The sequence below is a fragment of the Furipterus horrens genome, unplaced genomic scaffold (assembly GCF_987537825.1).
Source record: "Furipterus horrens unplaced genomic scaffold, mFurHor1.1.pri manual_scaffold_2, whole genome shotgun sequence".
Taxonomy (NCBI): domain Eukaryota; kingdom Metazoa; phylum Chordata; class Mammalia; order Chiroptera; family Furipteridae; genus Furipterus; species Furipterus horrens.
In genome coordinates this window covers 14,776,926-14,795,313 of record NW_028327172.1, presented here as the reverse complement: position 1 = coordinate 14,795,313, position 18,388 = coordinate 14,776,926, and the positions used below count along the sequence as shown (strand labels likewise).

General features: G+C 34.3%; 1 protein-coding gene across 6 annotated transcripts in view; it reads left to right on the top strand.

Moving 5' to 3' along the window:
• TTC17 (tetratricopeptide repeat domain 17) overlaps positions 1–18,388 on the top strand; it is a 94,452-nt gene that overhangs the window by 12,570 nt on the left and 63,494 nt on the right. For 4 of the 6 annotated variants that reach the window (XM_090262476.1, XM_090262462.1, XM_090262478.1 and 1 more), the window contains exons 2-10: positions 3,980–4,069; positions 9,976–10,145; positions 10,808–10,919; positions 11,125–11,256; positions 13,426–13,535; positions 14,104–14,248; positions 14,655–14,794; positions 16,253–16,413; positions 17,806–17,918. In XM_090262476.1, the coding sequence (XP_090118602.1) occupies positions 3,980–4,069; positions 9,976–10,145; positions 10,808–10,919; positions 11,125–11,256; positions 13,426–13,535; positions 14,104–14,248; positions 14,655–14,794; positions 16,253–16,413; positions 17,806–17,918 (1,173 nt within the window). The remainder of the gene's footprint in view (positions 1–3,979; positions 4,070–9,975; positions 10,146–10,807; positions 10,920–11,124; positions 11,257–13,425; positions 13,536–14,103; positions 14,249–14,654; positions 14,795–16,252; positions 16,414–17,805; positions 17,919–18,388) is intronic. The other 2 variants (XM_090262488.1, XM_090262471.1) reach the window with 1 other exon arrangement.

Below are 18,388 nucleotides of genomic sequence, written 5' to 3'. Positions count from 1 at the left end.
ACAGGGCCTAAAGAAAATTAGGAAGAGGGCCTTTATAAATAGAATCAAAGACTTTCTGTATTGAAAACTTTCCTTGGAATGTTTGAACAAATTCTAAGTGCTACAGATACAGTTTGACCAAGAGCTCAGGCAGTGTAACCAGGATAGGTTTTTCTCTTGTCTTCATTTCTCTGCTTCTTTAACCCCATTCTCAGGCCTCCTGTGGATAAAAGTTGAATTATCCCCAAAAGCTCAAACAGATGTTCTGGATTAGAGTCTTTTTAGTACCAACTGACCACTTAGTTAATTAATGTCCCATCTCAAAAACATGAGCAGGGCTTCCCTTGTGGGGAAGGATGCATCCAGCCAAGTGAGGCAGCTGCTTTACTGTAACTACCCACTGAGTGGGATCGTTTACGGTAGAGGTGAAATCTTGGTTGCTGTGAAGATTTTTATTTATGTTTTCTGTCATATCGTCTCAATATTTAAATAATTAAAATTCTGAATAAAAGAGTTAAAATATTCCATCCCTAATTTCTAACTTAAGTAGAAATTTTTTAAATGAGTGTGGCACAGTGTAAGATTTCATTCATCAGATTACTGTTGGGAAAAGAATGAGTCCCCATGAGTATTGCTTTCATGTGCTCATTTGAGGAACATTTTTAAAAAATAGTATGTAGAAATTATCCATCATATGTGAAGAATAAGTTATACATGAGGGATAGAATTAATGTTACAAAAGAGATATTCAATTTTATGTCATAAAGGACCAGTGGAAAGTGATTGACTAAAACACTTTGTAGAACTCAAATATGTTTATATCCTTAGATTGGTTATTTTCAGTTTAAAATGTTCGTCTTTTATCTAATTTGGCAGTGAAATAATTACCCTCTTATGTGATATTTCCATCTGCTACCATTGAGTTTACTGAATTTACAGAGATAGGGCTCTGGGTCTGAGATGTACATATTAATACTGTCTTGGTTAGAGACAGCAGCATGTGAAATATATGAAAATAAACTGGATATGGACAAGGTATTTACTACTGTTGTATATAATTGGATATATGTACTTATAAAATTGAATTGCCTTACATGGTTTGTCATTTTTCTGTTAAAATAAATTGCTACAGTAACAGTGAAACCTGGTTTACCTGGACCTCTTAAGAGAATGAATCATTTTAGATAATAGATTTCCATAAAGCAAAGTTCCAAATACTTGGTAAATTTTTTCCTGTGGTTTAAATTTTGCTCTAAAATATATTTCATGCTGCCTCTCCTGCTTAAGTAGAAGAAATTAAAAATAATTCCGCATTTTCTTAATGATTCTGGTCATTACAAGCATTATTTGTTGTGCTGTGCATTAATGGAAGTTTGTAGGGTTGTCTCTTGTTGAAAAAGCCATAAAGTGCTTTGAGGTTTTTTTTTTTTATTTAACCTTATTGAGGTGGCATCAGTTAATAAGATTATATAAGTTTCAAGTGTACATTTTTATGATACATGATCAATATGTTGATTGTGTGCCCAAATATTGACTCATAAAGGGCCTGGTTCATGGAGTCTTAATAAACCTTTTATTGGTTTAGTGGATGGTGTGGTGTTTATAATCATCTAAGGAGGAGGGGTGTTTGAAAGGAGAGAAATTCAAGCTGATTGGCATTTGTCAAGGATAATTATCATGTCCTAAAACTTAAGAAGTTGAAGGTACCTCAATAAAAATATATGTCAGGCTATAAATCATGTGCTGCCAACACTTATCTGGCGAAGATCCATGCCATTTGCTGCCATGTGAAAAGAGAAACACAGCTGTAGGTCAGCTCCCTTCCTTCCTCTGCTAATTAGTCACTTTATACCTCCTCTAGCTGCTGTATCTTTGTTGTATTATAAGCTTCAAGGAAATGAAAAGTATTTCCTCATATTTGAATGTTGGCCAAACCCATACTATTCAAATATGATAAAGCCCTGATTACCTAGCATCTTTTTAATCTAAAACTAAGACTATACATTAAATATTTCTCTAATGTAAACCTTCATTTGTCTTATTCTTTCATTCCTCTTACAGTTCTCCAAATATCAGGTAATCAGACTGGCTAGGTATTTGGGAATGGAAATGTCATACTCCCACTTTCCTTCCCCCTCACCCAATTTTTTTCTGAAAATCCTCATCGAAAAATATTTATATAAAGTCGTGTACTAAGTAGCTACCTGTTGAGAAATGGACAAGGTTGCAAAGTAAGCAGGCTTTCTTTGGCTTCTTTATGTATAGCTCTTTTGTACTCTGACCCCTGGCTGTAGCTTTTACATTTTCTCCTGTTAAAAAAAATCTTGGTGTCCTATATCACAAATAATGTATTGTAAAAAAAAAAAAAAAAGATTGATGGACTTTGAATTTAAAGTGGTCCATATTCAATTTATTACAGTAGTTTTTCCCGTCCTACCTGCATATGCCTATTGAGAATATGTTCAACTACTATTGAAAAGAGAAGCAACATTTTCCACCTCTTATTGAGATAAACCTAGCATTTTGCTTGTAGGCCCTTGCTAGGTGTGATTGTTTGAGAGAGATTTACAGCTCAGGTGACCATGTATAGGCCTTGCTATTATAACTTTAGTGCCTTTTAAATTCAGAACCAGTTTTAATGTAAATTCCAATATAGTAGGAAGGCCAGGGAGCAGCGAATTGATCCTATCTTAAAAGCTATGGGAGATGATAATTAGATGACTAGATAGTGATAATTACGTAGTTCAGATCATTACAATGAAAGTATGAGTGGAAGTTACTCAGGACTAGCATTTCTTTCCTCTGCCATCTCCAATAAGGTAAGTGAGCAAAGGCAGGTTAAGTTTTAGTCTGTGCTATTAAAGCTAACTTTATTTCATGCTGTTTTTATTCTCTCTTTTTAAAATAAATTCTTAATGGGCTCTGATATTCATCAAGGTCTGAGCAAGGCTATCCAGAAATTCAAAAGGGGTGTGTGTGTGTGTGTGTGTGTGTGTGACTTGTTTTTCCTTATAAATGTGTTATATAAAAATATACAAATGTGTAAAGCTGACTTCGTTTTGTGCATACACAGACCATGTATACATCTATAGCTATAAAAATATTCATATATAATTTCTTTAAAAACTTATAGCATACTTAATATATTATTTTGCTTTTAGATAGCTATGCATTGTGAACATCTTTGCAGGACAGGAGATGTAGCTTCCTGTATCCCATTCCATTGAATAATGAATTTCCCTATACCCCTATTGATGGATTTAGGTTGCTTTTCTTTTCCCAGCTAAAAGTGTTACAGTGAGCATCCCTGTATGTTATATATCTGCCTACTTGTTTAAGAATGACTATATAGGCTAGTTTCCTAGAGTTTATATTTCCAGGTCAAAGGGTATACACTTTTAACATTTTTATATATGTTATCAAATGACCCTCCAAACAGGAATAAATTTATAAGCCTACTATCAGCATATGAGGGTTCATTTTTTATACATCTTCAACCACATAATTGCTTGTTTATGTTTCAGAGAACATGAGTTGTAAATAATGAATCTCAAGTTTATATTATCTTTCATTTATGGCTTCTATAAATAGCTTTCAAAAATTGGTCCTTTTAGTATTTTTCTTTAATTGCTTGCAAATTTGTTCAGATATGGAATGTGCTATCAAGACAATCCATTTATATTATTATAGGTATGAAATATCTTTTAAGGAATTTATCATTCATTCTCTCGTTAAATATTTTTAATATGAGCAGTCAAGTCAGAATATTTACTTCAAAAGCTTATTCTTTAAGTTGAAGTTCAAGGGATAGCTATTGAACCTGTCGTTCCCTTTGCTGAAATTTATGTGATTACTTAAAATACCCCTTGAGTTTTACTGACCACCTAACACTGATTATAATAGAGATTGAAGAATAATTTAGAGATATTAAAGGAAACTTTGTTAATTCAAACAAATGTTAATGAAATCTGAGCTTTATTTATTGCATGCTTGCTTGCAGGTGGATTCACCAATGAACTTGAAGCATCCGCATGATTTAGTCATATTAATGAGACAAGAATCAACAGTTAACTACCTCAAAGAATTGGAGGTGAGGCAACTGGACATGTGATATGCAGCTAAATCTTGGTGCATTTCACAGGAACTATTGTATTCAAAGAAAAATTAAACTTATTGCTTAAACCTGATTCTTTGACTTTTAAAGGAATTTACTATTTTTAGGTCCTGTTGTTTTTTTTAAATAACATCTAATTAGAGTAACTTTTGAGCAATAATAGAAAAACAGACTACCCTACTCTGGGTTTTAGGCCTGATAACTCATTATATCCTTGAACAAAGTTTCCATGTATAAGTTTGTTTTGGTTTTTTTGTTTGTTTGTTTATTTTTATTTTTAGAGAGAGGGGAAGGAAGGGAGAAAGAGAGGGAAAGAAACATTGAAGTGTGATAGAAACATCAATCGACTTCCTCTCACAGGCCCCTAGCTGGTGACCTAGTCCACAAACCAGACATGTGCCCAGACGCAGTACTGGCGACCTTTCAGTTCACAGACTGGTGCTCAATTCACTGAGCCACACCAGCCAGGGCACATGTATAAGTTCTTCCATCAAGTGTGAAAAGGGGTATAGTCTCTGGGGATATCCTTGGAAGGAAAGCTTGGGTAAAACAGGAAAAGGAAGAATGGTTTTAATATCCTGTAAAAATGTAGTTTTTGTTAATTCCCAAGTAGTAAAAATTAGGGTCTTGAGATTTTGTGTTTTTTATGATTGAGATGAAAATCATTTATTACTTTTCACTTTGAAGGCTTAAAATTGGTTTGTGCTAATAAAATCGGACCTTTTTTGTTTCTGTCATTGATTTCCATAAATTTATTTTGCTTAATAGTAAGCTGTCAGTTATTTGAAAAACTAGGGTGGTTTTCTTTTTTCTCATAAAATCTCTGCTTAAAAGTTACAGTATAAATTGAATTCAAATTTTAAGAGAACTGTAAGTTGCAGAAAAAGTAAACCAATTTGCAAGAAGAAATTTAGAAAATTATTCACAGTAATAAGAGTTGAATCAGAGTCTTAAGAGCTAAGGAATCATGAAGATTATCCTTATTTAAGAGGCAAGGAAACAAATCCCAAAACAGTGAATGGCCTGAATTTCACATGCAAGTTATGATAGAACCGGAGGCAAACACCATTATCTCTTGGCTTAAAAGCTGACATACCTGTTAGATCAGGTAGCCGTTCATTTTTTCATTATGTAAAAATCCCAAGTTTCACTTATATAAATTCAAACTAGCACATCTATCAACAGAAATAGTTATAATTGTATGTTTTTAAAATTTCTGTGCATTAAGAAGGAGGATATTGTAGTATATATTAACCAGCTCTATGTAGGTGGTAGTACATTTGTTTGTTTATTTATTCATTTATAATTCTCACCTGAAGACATGCTTATTGATTTTAGAGATAGGCGAAGGGAGGGAGAAAGAGAGGAAGAGGAACACTGATGTGAGAGAGAAACATCGATTGGCTGCTTCTCATACACGCCCTGACCAGGGATCGAACCCACAACCTAGGCATGTGCCCTGACTGGGAATCCAACCTGCAACCTTTCCGTTTACAGGACAGCACTCCAACCAGCTGAGCCACACCAGCCAGGGCAGGTAGTAGTACTTTTAGAATAGCTCATCATTTTTTAAATAATCTCTAACCTTGTTTCTACCAGTTTTATCACTAATAAATTTGGAAATGTGTATTTTTATGGATACTAGGAATAAGAAAACAGGTATATTTATCAGGCTTCATGCTTGTTCAGAAAGATGCAATGGTATAGAAAATAGTTTTAGTTTTCAGATGCATAGGCACATTGTGTATTTTTAATGCTATTCCATTTTTTAGGGGGCAGTATAACATGTAAAGAAAAGGAAGGAGACTTAAATTAGAGGATGTATATACAAGGGGAAAGTGCATTCACCAAATCAGTGAAAATGCAAATGAAAAATGTTGACTCGCTAATTTCTGGTTAAGGTAGTGTACTGAGTTTATACTTAATGCACCCTTTCTGCTTCATATACACAGCAATGACAGATAAAACGGAAAATAGAAATCAGAGTAAAATTAACACCTCTGTGGAACAGAAATGAAACAGAAACAGGAAGTTCGGAAAGTGCCTAAAGCTACAAACTGGTCTCAAAGGCCAGGAGTAGGCATCAGCTCTGAGAAGTAAAGGAGACTGGCAATATTCCGTGCAAGATAAAGGAAGAGAACCAGGCTTAACTGCTTGAGGACTGGGATAGAGCCATTCTGTTCATAAAAAGTCTGGGGCAGGGGTGGGTACAACAGGAAGACAAAACAAAACCTGATTATCACAAGAGGAACCGAACTATCCAATGCTGCGATAATTGCATCTTCAATTTTCTGAATTCATTTCAGGACAGAATATTACTATGAGGTAGGAGCTCCAGACCAAAATTTTAAGATCTGTTTCTGGATTTGGGAACTGAATATAACATGGAAGCAACCACAGAACTGTTAAGAGAGCAGCTATGGTCATGGAGTGGTTGGGAAGAGAGAGAGATGATGAGGGGCGAAGGATGACTCCAGGTTTTTGATCCAAGAGATTGAAAAGATGGATTGGTATTAGCTTAGATAGAGAAGACTAAAGGATGTGTAGAATTGGGGAGTTTATGGAAATCAATGATAGTTTGGCTTTTGTATGTTAAGTTTCAGGTACCTCTTCAGAGGCGGATTAAGGTCTGTTGAGACCCCAGGCGCTGAAGAAAATATTGGGCCCCTTAAAAAAAAAGAGAGAGGGAAAATAAAAATATAATATTGTGTACTATTTATTTATTAATTATTCATAAACTCCGAAAATCCAGGCACTGATGTAGCAACAGGAATTAATTTTATCTTAATATAATTTCAACAGTAAGAATTAATTTTATTTTAATGTAATTTCAACTTACCTGAATATTTATTTATATGCACAGAAAACTATTTTTAAAACTGTAAATGAAACAAGTACATATCCACAAACTAATTTATGTCCCTGTGTATTTGCATATATCGTAAGTCTGCACTGCAGGAGAATTTGTAAGTACAATATTCCCTCACTTATCGCGGGTATTAACGTTCTAGACCCCCCCATCCCCCCACAATAGGTGAAAATCCGCGAAGTAGGAACCTTACATTTATTTTAGTATTTATATATATTTTAAGGCTTTATAAACCCTTCCCACACACTTATAAACCGTTCCCAGTCCCTTATTAACCTTTCCCACTCCCTTACTAACCTTTACCACACTTTTATCTTTATGTTCTTAAACATATTCTACACTCTTAAACCTACGTAACTTTAACAACATACATATACAGTACCGCAAAATCCAGTGATATAGCGAAAAATCCGTGATGAATAATTAAATATAATATTTTTAAAACTCCCACTATACAGTGAGGCCGCGATAAATGAACCGCGATATAGAGAGGGACTACTGTTGTACAGAGTAGCAAATATGATTCTACTGCTGCAATGAGCGGTAGCGCAGCGGCGCAGGGCCTATGCGGCGTAGTATGTGTATAGTATGCAGCACAGTAAGGAAAATAAGTGAATATAAACATGCTATCAGGTTTTACCGCCTATTGTAAACTTGTACGTAATTAAAATTGCACATATGAAACCAAACTTGGTGTCATTAGAAAAAAAGTGTAAAGTTGGGGTTTTGCGGGGCCCTTCAGAAGTCAGGGCCCTTCAGAAGTCGGGGCCCAGGGTGCGCAACCAGTGCGCCCACCATTAAATCCGCCTCTGTACCTATTAGATATCTAAGTGGAGATGTTGAGTAGGGAGTTGGTTCTTCAAGTGTGGAATGTGGGGTAAAGGTCTGGCAGGAGATATAACTTTGTTCGTCATCAACATGTAGACTTAAAGCCATAAGACCAGATGATACAATTTATACACAAAGTAGTAACAACTAATTAGATATCAGAAGGCAATGGAGGAATAACCTCAACGTATGAGGGGAAATCAGTCAAACTAGAAGTTCATATTTTTTTAAACCATCATTCAAGAGTGAGAGCAAAGCAAAGATGTTCTCTAACATACAAAGGTAGAGTTTACTAACCACATACTCTCACTTAAAAAAAAAGTTAAAGGCATATTTTGCAAGAAGAAAAGTAAACCCAGTGAAAGCTGCATTTTAATTGTCAGTAAAAACATGGATGGAAAAGTTGCTAAATTTATTTAACAATTTTTAGTGTGTTTTAAAAGCTAAAACTAGATAAAATTAACAATATGCGGTTGAGGTGGGGCATGATCATTAATTAATTAAAGCATGTTAGACTCTTTTGTCACGTTCAGGAGAAGGTAAAAATGACTGAATAAATTTAAGTCCTGCTGGAAAATTGATGGGCACACATATTAAAAACTGAAGAATATTGCCACCTTTCAAGTAGTCTTGCCACAAGAAGTAGGAGCCTAGTCAAACCACAGTATTATTTGTTTTTCAATATAATCGGTTCCCTTTGTCAACTTAATATTTTATTTTTTGTTTTAAAAGATTTTTTGGAAAAGGGGTCTAAAGTCTTCATTAGACTGCCGAAGAAGTCTCTGGATCCTGCAGTCAGCATTCAGGAAACACAGAGGGCATGGGAACAGGTTAAATGAACTTAGGAGATGCAGTCAGCAAAATCCTGTCAAGTGGCAAACTCTGCAGGACAGATGACCCAGCTGCTTTAACAAATAAATAACAAGGATTTTAAACTAAAGTAACTAGAGAATACATTAAAAGAAACTTGAGACATATTAACCATTTGCATTGTGTCAGCTTCATTGGATTTTGATTCAAACTGTATTCTAAAAAGAAGGGCAAGAAACAATTGGGAAATTGAACATAAAGGAGATTCTTGATATTAAGAAATTAAATTATTTTTTACATGTGATAATGCTCTTTTGGTTTTATTTTTTTTTAACATACTGCAATATTTACTGATGAAAACATGAACTGAAACTACAGTAAAGGCAAGCACTAAAGTCACAGAAATGCAATCGATAGTTTCTAAACCTACAAATTAAGAGAAGATACTGGAGGAGGGGAAGAAACGTAGGAAGTGGTATCACACACATGGCAAGCAAGAAAAGAGAGAGAAGCAGAAAAAGAATGATAAGCAGAAAGTCCAAAATAACATAGTTGAAATAAATCCAAATAGATCAGCAATCACAATAAACAAATTAAACTCAAACTATCAGATTGGGTTTTTTATTTAGACCAGCTGTATGGTACATGTAAGAAATATAACTTAGGCCTGGCTGGTGTGGTTCAGTGGATTGAGCGCCAGCCTGCAGACCCGGTCAGGGCAGGAGGCACCCTATCAATGTTTCTCTCCCCTTTTCTCCCTCATTTCCCCTTTCTCTAAAATATAAACAAATAAAATCTTTTTTTTTAAAGAAATATGCCTTAAATAACACAGAAAGTACCAACAATTAAGAAAACAATGGATAAAGTTGGCCATCTTAAAAGCTTTTAAGCTAATGACACCATGACCAAAATTATAAAAAAAGCTACAAGTTGGAAAAGATATTTGTAATCTGTATAAATGATAGGGAATGAGTCCACAGAATTACTCCTTATAGAAGTTTCTACAAATCAATTTTTTTTTAAAAGTTACTGGAAAATGGACAGATTTGAAGTCAATTCACTAAATATCTCATAAAACATTGGAAATATATTCAGTCTCATTAATGATTGATTAGTTAAGCTAAATCTATGTTTTGTTGCAGTATATTAATCAATTTTTGCAATGGCAAAAAAAAAAAAAAAATTTCAATGCTATTCTCACCTGTTTAGAGAAGCTTATTTATGTCAACTAAACTAACTGATGGCATACTCAGAATCCTGTCTTCCTTCATAAAGGACTCTCTGACTTCTTTAACATGTTAAATTCTCCTTTCTCTTACATGGTATGTAGATTGAAATATTAGAAAAGTCTATTGTGTTATTTTCTTCTCAACAGAAGCAATTAGTTGCTCAAAAAATTCACATAGAAGAGAACGAGGACAGAGACACAGGACTGGAACAAAGACATAATAAAGAGGACCCCGACTGCATCAAAGCCAAGGTGCCCTTAGGGGACCTGGACCTGTATGACGGCACATACATAACTTTGGAAAGCAAAGACATCAGGTAAAGAGATTCACTTCCCTCCCCGCAAATGATGTGTTCTTGAAAAGACCTTTCTCGCATCAGCAAATTACTTCTCTAATGAGAATAAGCTTCAATCACAGATAAGTTTATTAAAATTTGAAAGTTCAAAGTACATACTATGTATAGAGTTCTTACATATCAATTAAAAATATTTAATACCACAGCAGAAAATTGAACAATTTAGAGTACAAGAAATACAAATGGATAATAAACATGTACAAAACATATTTCTCAGTAGTGATCAAGTAAGTACAAATTAAAACATTTAGATAGTTTTCATCTGTCAAACAAAAAAATAATTTAAAAATTAGTAACTGGTAAAAATGTGGAGAGACTGTCAACAGAAATGTAAATTGATTTAACATTTCTAGAAAGAATTTAGCAGTGTTATATATGTACTAGTTTTTTAAAAGTTCCTGATCTTAACATTCTGTCACCAACCTACTTTCTCTCTCACTCTTCATTTATCTCCTTTAAGTTGAACTCCCAAAATGTTTGACTCGAGCAACAGCTATTTGAAAAAATAATGAATGTTGACTAATTGCTTGTGAAGTTGAGATGTTTTGAGAATATGGTTCAATTAAGGAAAAATTAGACATTTCTTCATACTATATTCGTTGCTTCTTGCTTCTTGATTTTAGCCCTGAAGATTTTATAGACACAGAATCTCCTGTCCCTCCAGACCCTGAGCAACCTGATTGCACTAAAATCCTAGAACTTCCATATAGCATACATGCTTTCCAGCACTTACGAGTAAGTAGAGAGTGTGGGGCTTTATTTTAGTGTATTTTTCAGGATTTAGTTTCTCGCTTGTAAGTACTTTTTTTCCTCTCAGTGTTTTTAATAATTTTACAAACATTCACAAGATTTCTTAAAATTCCTTCAAAATAAATGTTACAAGATACTGAATTACTTGTGGTCTTTTATAATCTCCTTTGTCTCTGTTTTTCTTTTTCAGGGTGTACAAGAAAGAGTTAATCTTTCTGCACCTCTACTACCTAAAGAAGATCCAGTCTTCACATATTTATCTAAACGATTAGGAAGGAGTATAGATGACATAGGTCACCTCATTCATGAAGGCCTCCGGAAGGTCAGTCACCAGTGACCTAAAGAGTCAGGAGACTGTGTGGACAGGAGCTATTTCACTCTCAGGAAACACCTTCCTAGCTTGTTTCTATCTAGAGAGTGATCTTAAGTTATGATTATATTAATAGAAACTAGATGGTTCAAAACTAAGGAGAAATGTTGGTCATCCAGTTCCCTTAACCAGGAAGGGATGGTAAAAAGATTTTTTTTAACTAATTGATTTAAAAAGTTATATACTAATAATAAGCAACAGAGATTATAGGTTTGATTATGTATTTTGAATGAGAAAGAAAACGTAGCATTAGTGTGTTTGCTGTATCTACACACAATACATAGATTATCACTATTAATAAGAAAAAAATCAGCAACAAAATATTCTTGTAATTTTTATTTTAAGGGAACATCTCACTTTAAAAAATGAAATAGGGAATTATGCAACAGGAACTGAGAATTTAAATATACCATTTAGGATAACATGGGAATTAGAAAATGGTTTTTGTTCGTCCCTATGCCTAAGGCATGTCATAAAATGTAGCCTACTTCCTGAGCAGTATTATAGTGGTATTAAGTAAAATGTATAATCGCAACATTTGTATACATACAGTTTATTAAAATACATTGTATATTTATATGTTTATTCAAATACATGATACATTGCATATATGATTATTTTTGTTGAAGGGCTATCAAAAAGGAAATTCAATCCCAAGTGAAAGGATATAGTAACCCTTAACCAAACTACATATAGTGCTCAAGTCCTTAATTACATTACTTGAAAGTCATATACTTTCCTTGAAGATAGTATGTATAAGGCTAATTAACACAGAATTGTACTTCGTTTTAATTTTAAAAATAACTATTTTGAAAATAAAATAATTGGTCCTTGTAAAAATCAGGTTATATTTAAAAATTTATAAAAAGGTAAAGTGAAAATTATAATTTGAAAACTTATAATTTACTAATTATAATATATTCTTTTGTATTTTTATTTTTACACATTTGTATAGTTAAACTTAATTATTCTCATAGGATAAATTTTTAATAGTGGAGTTGTAGGGGTCAAAGGGTAATCACATTCTTCAGGCCTCTGTTGTTAAATTGTCCCCCGGAAATACTAGACTGTGCTAACGTAGCATTTCTACAATAAATATCTGGAGCTAATACCCAGTGTAGCCAGTATTGGCTTTCTTTTTAATCTTTGCCAATCTGTAAAAGGAAACTTGTGTCTTTTTAATTTCTATTTTTTTGTTAAGTTTTACATCATTTCACCTGCTAATTCACCATTATTTTATATTTTTGAATTGTCTGTGGTTTTGGCCCATGGTCTCTAGTTTGTTTGTTTATTTTGCCTGTTTACATTTTTTATGAGCTCCTTATATAGTAAAGATATTAAATGTTAGCTGTTATATATGTTTTCCCAGTTTATCTTAAACTTTATGACTTTTTTTCATGCTGAATTTGAAAGTTCTTTACTTGGGTTTAAGCTTATTTATGTTGAGTTTTGACATGATCCAGTTTAGTGCTTTGACCTCTATGTGGTTAAAATTCAGTGTATGTTAGGGAATGAAGAATCCAAGGCACAAAAGGAGCAAACCTATATGAACTACTTTGAAATTTACTGAAAACACATTATAAATTATTATAGTGCGAAGGTTTGACTGAGATTCTAAACACACATCAGAAAATGACAGAAATTGTCTTTCACAAAAGCATAAGCCTGTCATTTGCTTACACATATACCTTCACTCAGATAGTAAATAAATAGGAAACTTTGAAATACGTTTATTTCAAAAATTTCATGTTAGAGCAACTGCCATCTCTAAGTAGGATAGGCCAGGCCCTAACTTCTAAAATCTTGAAATAAGTAAGGCCCAATAAATTGTGGATACTTGGTGGGCTTCTCAACTTTGTTCCCCCTTGGAATGATAGCCTGTAGTGGGACAGTCTGTGTAGATCACACCTTAGTGTACCCGCGCGACTGACGATCAGGAGGCTCTTTGGACAGGTGTAGTTTATTTTTACTTTGTCTTATGCTTTATCACTACTGTAAGTCTTGCTCTTCTTCATTTTAAATTTTAGAAGACAGAGTAGTAAAGGTGCTCATTTTGAACATTCTGAGCTGAAGAAACTCTTGAGCTGTGTTTGATTGTCATTTTATTTGTTTACTCTCTAGAACTCTTCCTCATGGGTACTGTATAACATGGCTTCATTTTACTGGAGAATAAAGAATAAGCCATATCAGGTAGTGGAATGTGCCATGCGAGCACTTCATTTCTCTTCCAGGTAAGTTTCCTCCCCTTCCATACCTCCTGATTGTCCACATAACTTGGACTCTTAACACATGAAAAAAAAAAAATCAGTAAGAAGAAGTATTGTGTTGTATTCTCCTTCGTTCCTGTTCAAAGAAATTAATCCCATCACAAAAACTGACAGATTTCAAAGTGATAATAGCATAATAAACTTCTGATTTCCATTGGGGGGGGGGATACATAATGTAGATGCCCTCTGATTCACTTGAAACTTCAATGCAAGGACCTTGACTAGAGACATTATAAATTAAATTTTTCTCAAAGCAAATATAAGGCCTAAATGCATTTTAAAATCATAAAATGTCTGCCAAACCTTACTTTTGTGGCAGAATTTGTAGTTATCAGAGTGAGTAGGCATCATCAATTATGCAAAACGAAACATGATTTTCTTAAATTATTTTCTCCATCTGTAAGTATATTCAAAGTTATGTCCCTGAGCTCAGTTAACTTTGAATGTAATTTTCCCTCATCTGATAGTTTACACATTACTGTGGAGCACATACTCATTCCTCACATCTGCTTACCCTCTCCTTCTCTTTCAGGCACAATAAAGACATTGCCCTGGTCAACTTGGCAAATGTTCTGCACAGAGCACACTTCTCTGCTGATGCTGCTGTTGTGGTCCACGCAGCTCTGGACGACAGTGACTTCTTCACCAGCTATTACACTTTGGGAAATATATATGCAGTAAATACAATTTTTTTTTTTATGAGCCAATAAAAAAATACCTTTTTTGCTTCCTTTTTTGGTCTAAACAAGGGAAAGGGGATGGAAATGTATCATAATTTTCCCAGCCTCTTGACAAAAAGGAAGAATAATTTTTAAATAATTTTAAAATAATTAAATTGATAGGCATATTAAATTTCCACATAGTACACCTCTTAAGATAGCAGTACCAAGATAGCACTACCTTCCAATTAAGCCATCATACAGCATGTTTTCATATTGTGGTGATTTGGCCACTGATCAAAATAATATTCATTGTAGAATGAGATATTGGTGTGATCTCATAAATTATTAGGGGATTTGGACAGATGCAAACAAGCTGTCGCTAACATTTTTCGTGTGTGTATGTTTGCTTTTGTCTTTTCAGATGCTTGGGGAATATAACCACTCGGTGCTCTGTTACGACCATGCTTTGCAGGCCAAACCCGGATTTGAGCAAGCTATAAAGAGGAAGCATGCTGTCCTTTGTCAGCAAAAACTTGAGCAAAAATTGGAAGCTCAGCATAGGTAATTGGGAGAAAAAATGTTCCTGAAGCACAAGCGCCATAAAACCTTCGGTTAGACCTGTGGGGGGTGATATCAGCGTTAATATGTTCACGGGAATTTTAAAAAGCACATTTTCACTACTGCTAGTCCTATCCCTTTATCCAAATCAACAAGGTTTAGTATAGGTCAGTGGTGGTATAGAGAAATCTCTTTAATAGCATGAATTCCAGGAACTAAAGAATGTTTGCAGTAAATGCTGTCATTTAGAGCTTTACAATTTGAACATCAGTTACTTTTGTGAAGTCAGATGGAGGGATTATGCTGCTAAATACTCTTAAGTCTATTGATTACGTCTTTATAGCCATAGATAACACTGTCAGTAAAATCACTGCACATGCTATATTTGATCTTTCTCTCCTTTGACTCCTAGGGTTGGGTTATTGCTATGTTGGTTAACAGACATTATTTGGCCCACATTTTAATCAGAGTTGTATAAGTCGTACAGTGATGGAATTCCATTGTACTTGGTCCTTTCAGTATACTTAATAAAAATATTTGATTCCATAGGTTATAGGGCCAGTTAAGAAGCACCACATAACTCAGAAATGAATCGTTCCTTGCTTATAGAATTAACCTTAATGTTTTAAGTCTACTTTGATTATTAGAGAATTAAATGACAATTTGGAACTCAATAAACTTTTGTATTTGCTTATTTTCCAGTCTGTTTAAAGCATAATGTAGTGAAAAGGAAAGAATGACAGCTTGCTTGTTTATACCTGGCTTCTAGTATACCTGATCAGAACTTGCCCTGGCTGAGCTTCTTCCAATATTATGCTCTTAAGAATCGAATTGGTTCTCTCTTATACGATCTGTACAGCTCCTAAATCTCCATATGTTACAGTATAATAGGTAATAAGATTTTTGTGACTAAATATAATCAGGCAGCTGACTTGATACCAGGTGGTAGAGAATATTCCTTTCTAAAGTAATATTTCTGTGGTTTTTCCCAAAACCTATAAAACAAGGAACTAGAGGGTGAGAACAAGGTAGAGTGGCCCTTAAACTTAACCTTGTCTTTAGGCAGAATCAAAGGATGATTCTGGAAAGGCCTTGACAGTCAATGGAACTAACAAACTTTGTGGAGGGAAGCGAGAATTATTAAATGTGTAAAAGTTTATAGTGTATTGCTATGGATCTTTTTTGGCTCCTGAAAAGTCAAGCACACCATTTATTTAATGTCAAGGTAATTGTATTTAAGGGGAGAATTTTGCATCCACTTTTTTGCCCCCAAGTTTTAATAAAATAATAACATTTATTTAGCCTCATTATTCTTGAACTTGTAGTACAGTGATTATATGTTAAAAGGGAAAAATAAAACCTAGAATATTTACTGAGAACCAGAAAATCTGTGCATGTAAGTGGGTTTAAAATTCACAATTTTAAGCTCTGCAACTTTTCCCTGGTGTTAAAAATGTTAAGATCCCTCCAGCGAACACTGAATGAGTTGAAAGAATATCAAAAGCAGCATGACCACTACCTGAGACAGCAGGAGATCCTGGAAAAACATAAGCTGATTCAAGAAGAGCAGATCTTAAGAAATATTATCCATGAGACACAGATGGCAAAAGAGGCACAATTAGGTAAGTACTGCAAATAGATCATTGAAGACAGGTTAGGAAATTCACTTCTAGCTTGCTTTATTTTCATAACTTTCATGTAGCTATAAAGCAGCATAAAGTTGTGCGTGTAACTTCCTTCGATTTTAATATCAAGCGTCATCACAGCAGGAATACCAGCAGGCCTGGGGTGCTGGCTTGGTCCCTGTACCTTTTTTTTTTAATTCACATTTTAAAGCAATAGCCAAATCTTTTAGATCCTAACCTTAATATTGTTTGCCCTCCACGGCTTATATCAGTACCTCTCCAACTTTAATATGCAAGTCAGTCTCCTGGAGCTCTTGTTAAAATGCAGGTTCTGATTTAGCATGTCTGAGGAGGCGCCTGATTCTGTATTTCTAACAAGCTCCTATTTTGATGCGGTTGCTGCTGCTCTGAACACACTGCAACTGGAGCCTATACCAAGTAAAACAAGCCAGACACACCCTGGAAACAAAGCATCCACCCTCTTCAGTCAACACTGGCAGTGAGGCTAAATAAATATCCTTTTTTTCTTGCTCCCTTAAAAACATACATTTTATTTTAGAAGTCATATTTTAGATTAGAATTTATCTCAAGTAGGAATTCGTAATATGGGTCAGTGAATTAGTTTCAGGGAATTCTGAAATCCTTCCCAGAATTATATGTAGAATTGTGTATGTGCAGAAGTTTTTTTCTGGGAAGAGGGTATATAGTCCTTATTAAAATCTCTTAAGGTCTGTGGTCCCAGAATAGAACCACTGGTCTAAGGGAACTTGGGTTGACAGGAGATCAGTGATTCGGTTATATCTAGAATGTTTCTTTTTTGATGAAACCCTAAAAAAGCAGATCTGACAGTTTGACACCAAAGAATAAATTCATAGAATTCCTTATATTACACTTTTCTGCCCTGATAAATATATTGGTCTAGAAAGCCTCTTAATCTTTGAATCTTAGCTGTGACCATTTATAATTCATTTTACAATCCACTTAACAAGTTTTCTGTACTATTTTGGGTGTAAAGAGCAAGTTCAGTCCTTGAGATTATTTACTGCTCAGTCCGTACTGAAATGCAGCCAGAGTTCTTATATATAAATTTGAAGCAGGATTACGAAGTATATAAAGCAGATTCTTTCCAGAGAGATGGCCAAAGTCTTTTGTAATTAATAGATTTTACAATCATAGACTAGAATTGCCAGAGCATACCTTAGTGATTATCTAGTAGAGCCCCTTCTTTAGAAAGATTTAATTTAATTATCCATTCATTCGTGTTCTCCTTTATAAAATACTCGGCCAGGCTCTGAAGAATAGAGTTGAAACTAAATGATTTAGACTTAAGAAAAGCATGCTGACATTGCTGATCTTTCTCATCAGTTTTAATTTTCTTTCTTATTCTAGGGAATCATCAGATATGCCGTCTGGTCAACCAGCAGCATAGCTTGCACTGCCAGTGGGACCAACCCGTGCGCTACCATCGTGGGGACATCTTTGAAAATGTGGATTACGTTCAGGTCTTTTTCTTGTTCTCTTCCAGTTTTTCTAAGCTTGTACCTATCTAAGAGTGATATTGCCCCCACTTGATTCCTTATAATTTGATGCCTGAAATTTTTGACTCTCATTTAAGGTGTTGAGTGTCTGTTATGTTTATGAAGTCAGATTTTATGGAATTACTCTGTTCCTCCATGAATGACATTTCTATTTCCCAAAGAATAATCATCATATTCATTCCTTTTTCCCATGTGTTTCCTACCCTATCCCATCCTGGCCCATTCTCTTATCTAACAAATTTTTAAATTACACAGTCTTATGAGAATATCAAGCATTGTTTTACCTTGGTTCAGAGGAATTGATTGTACAATAGTATGTAATGCCTAAATGGTAACTATATTAAACTCTTTATGAGCCCTTGCTTCTACCCACAGAACACTGATTTTATAGAGTAGTGATCATTTTAATCTAAGTAGGGGAGTGAAATAATGAA